Raw genomic sequence first — 225 nt, 5'->3', positions numbered from 1 at the left:
GCTGCTGCTGCTGCTGCTGCTGCTGCTGCTGTTGCTGCTGCTGCTGTTGCTGCTGTTGCTGCTGTTGCTGGTGCTGGTGCTGTTGTTGTTGCTGTTGCTGTTGCTGTTGGTGAGGGTGGTGGTGGTAGGGGTGCTGCTGTTGCTGCTGCGGCGGCGGTTGCTGCTGTGGCTCGTAGAGCTGCTGCTGCTGCTGCTGAGCTGCTGCTGCTGCTAGTGAAGCTCGTT

General features: G+C 60.9%; 1 protein-coding gene across 1 annotated transcript in view; it reads right to left on the bottom strand.

Annotated features, from left to right (window-relative positions):
- Positions 1 to 210: 210 nt before the first annotated feature.
- The window catches only part of EMH_0093000 (uncharacterized protein), a gene marked incomplete at both ends in the record, with an annotated part of 1,214 nt that continues 1,199 nt past the window's right edge, over positions 211 to 225 (bottom strand). The window contains one exon of the mRNA XM_013501927.1: positions 211 to 225. Coding sequence (XP_013357381.1) covers positions 211 to 225 — 15 coding nt within the window.

The sequence above is a fragment of the Eimeria mitis genome, genomic scaffold (genome assembly GCF_000499745.2).
Source record: "Eimeria mitis Houghton genomic scaffold, Emh_scaff7896, whole genome shotgun sequence".
In the NCBI taxonomy this organism is placed as follows: Eukaryota; Apicomplexa; class Conoidasida; order Eucoccidiorida; family Eimeriidae; genus Eimeria; species Eimeria mitis.
Note: the sequence above shows the minus strand (reverse complement) of the source record. Positions and strands in the feature narration are given on the sequence as shown.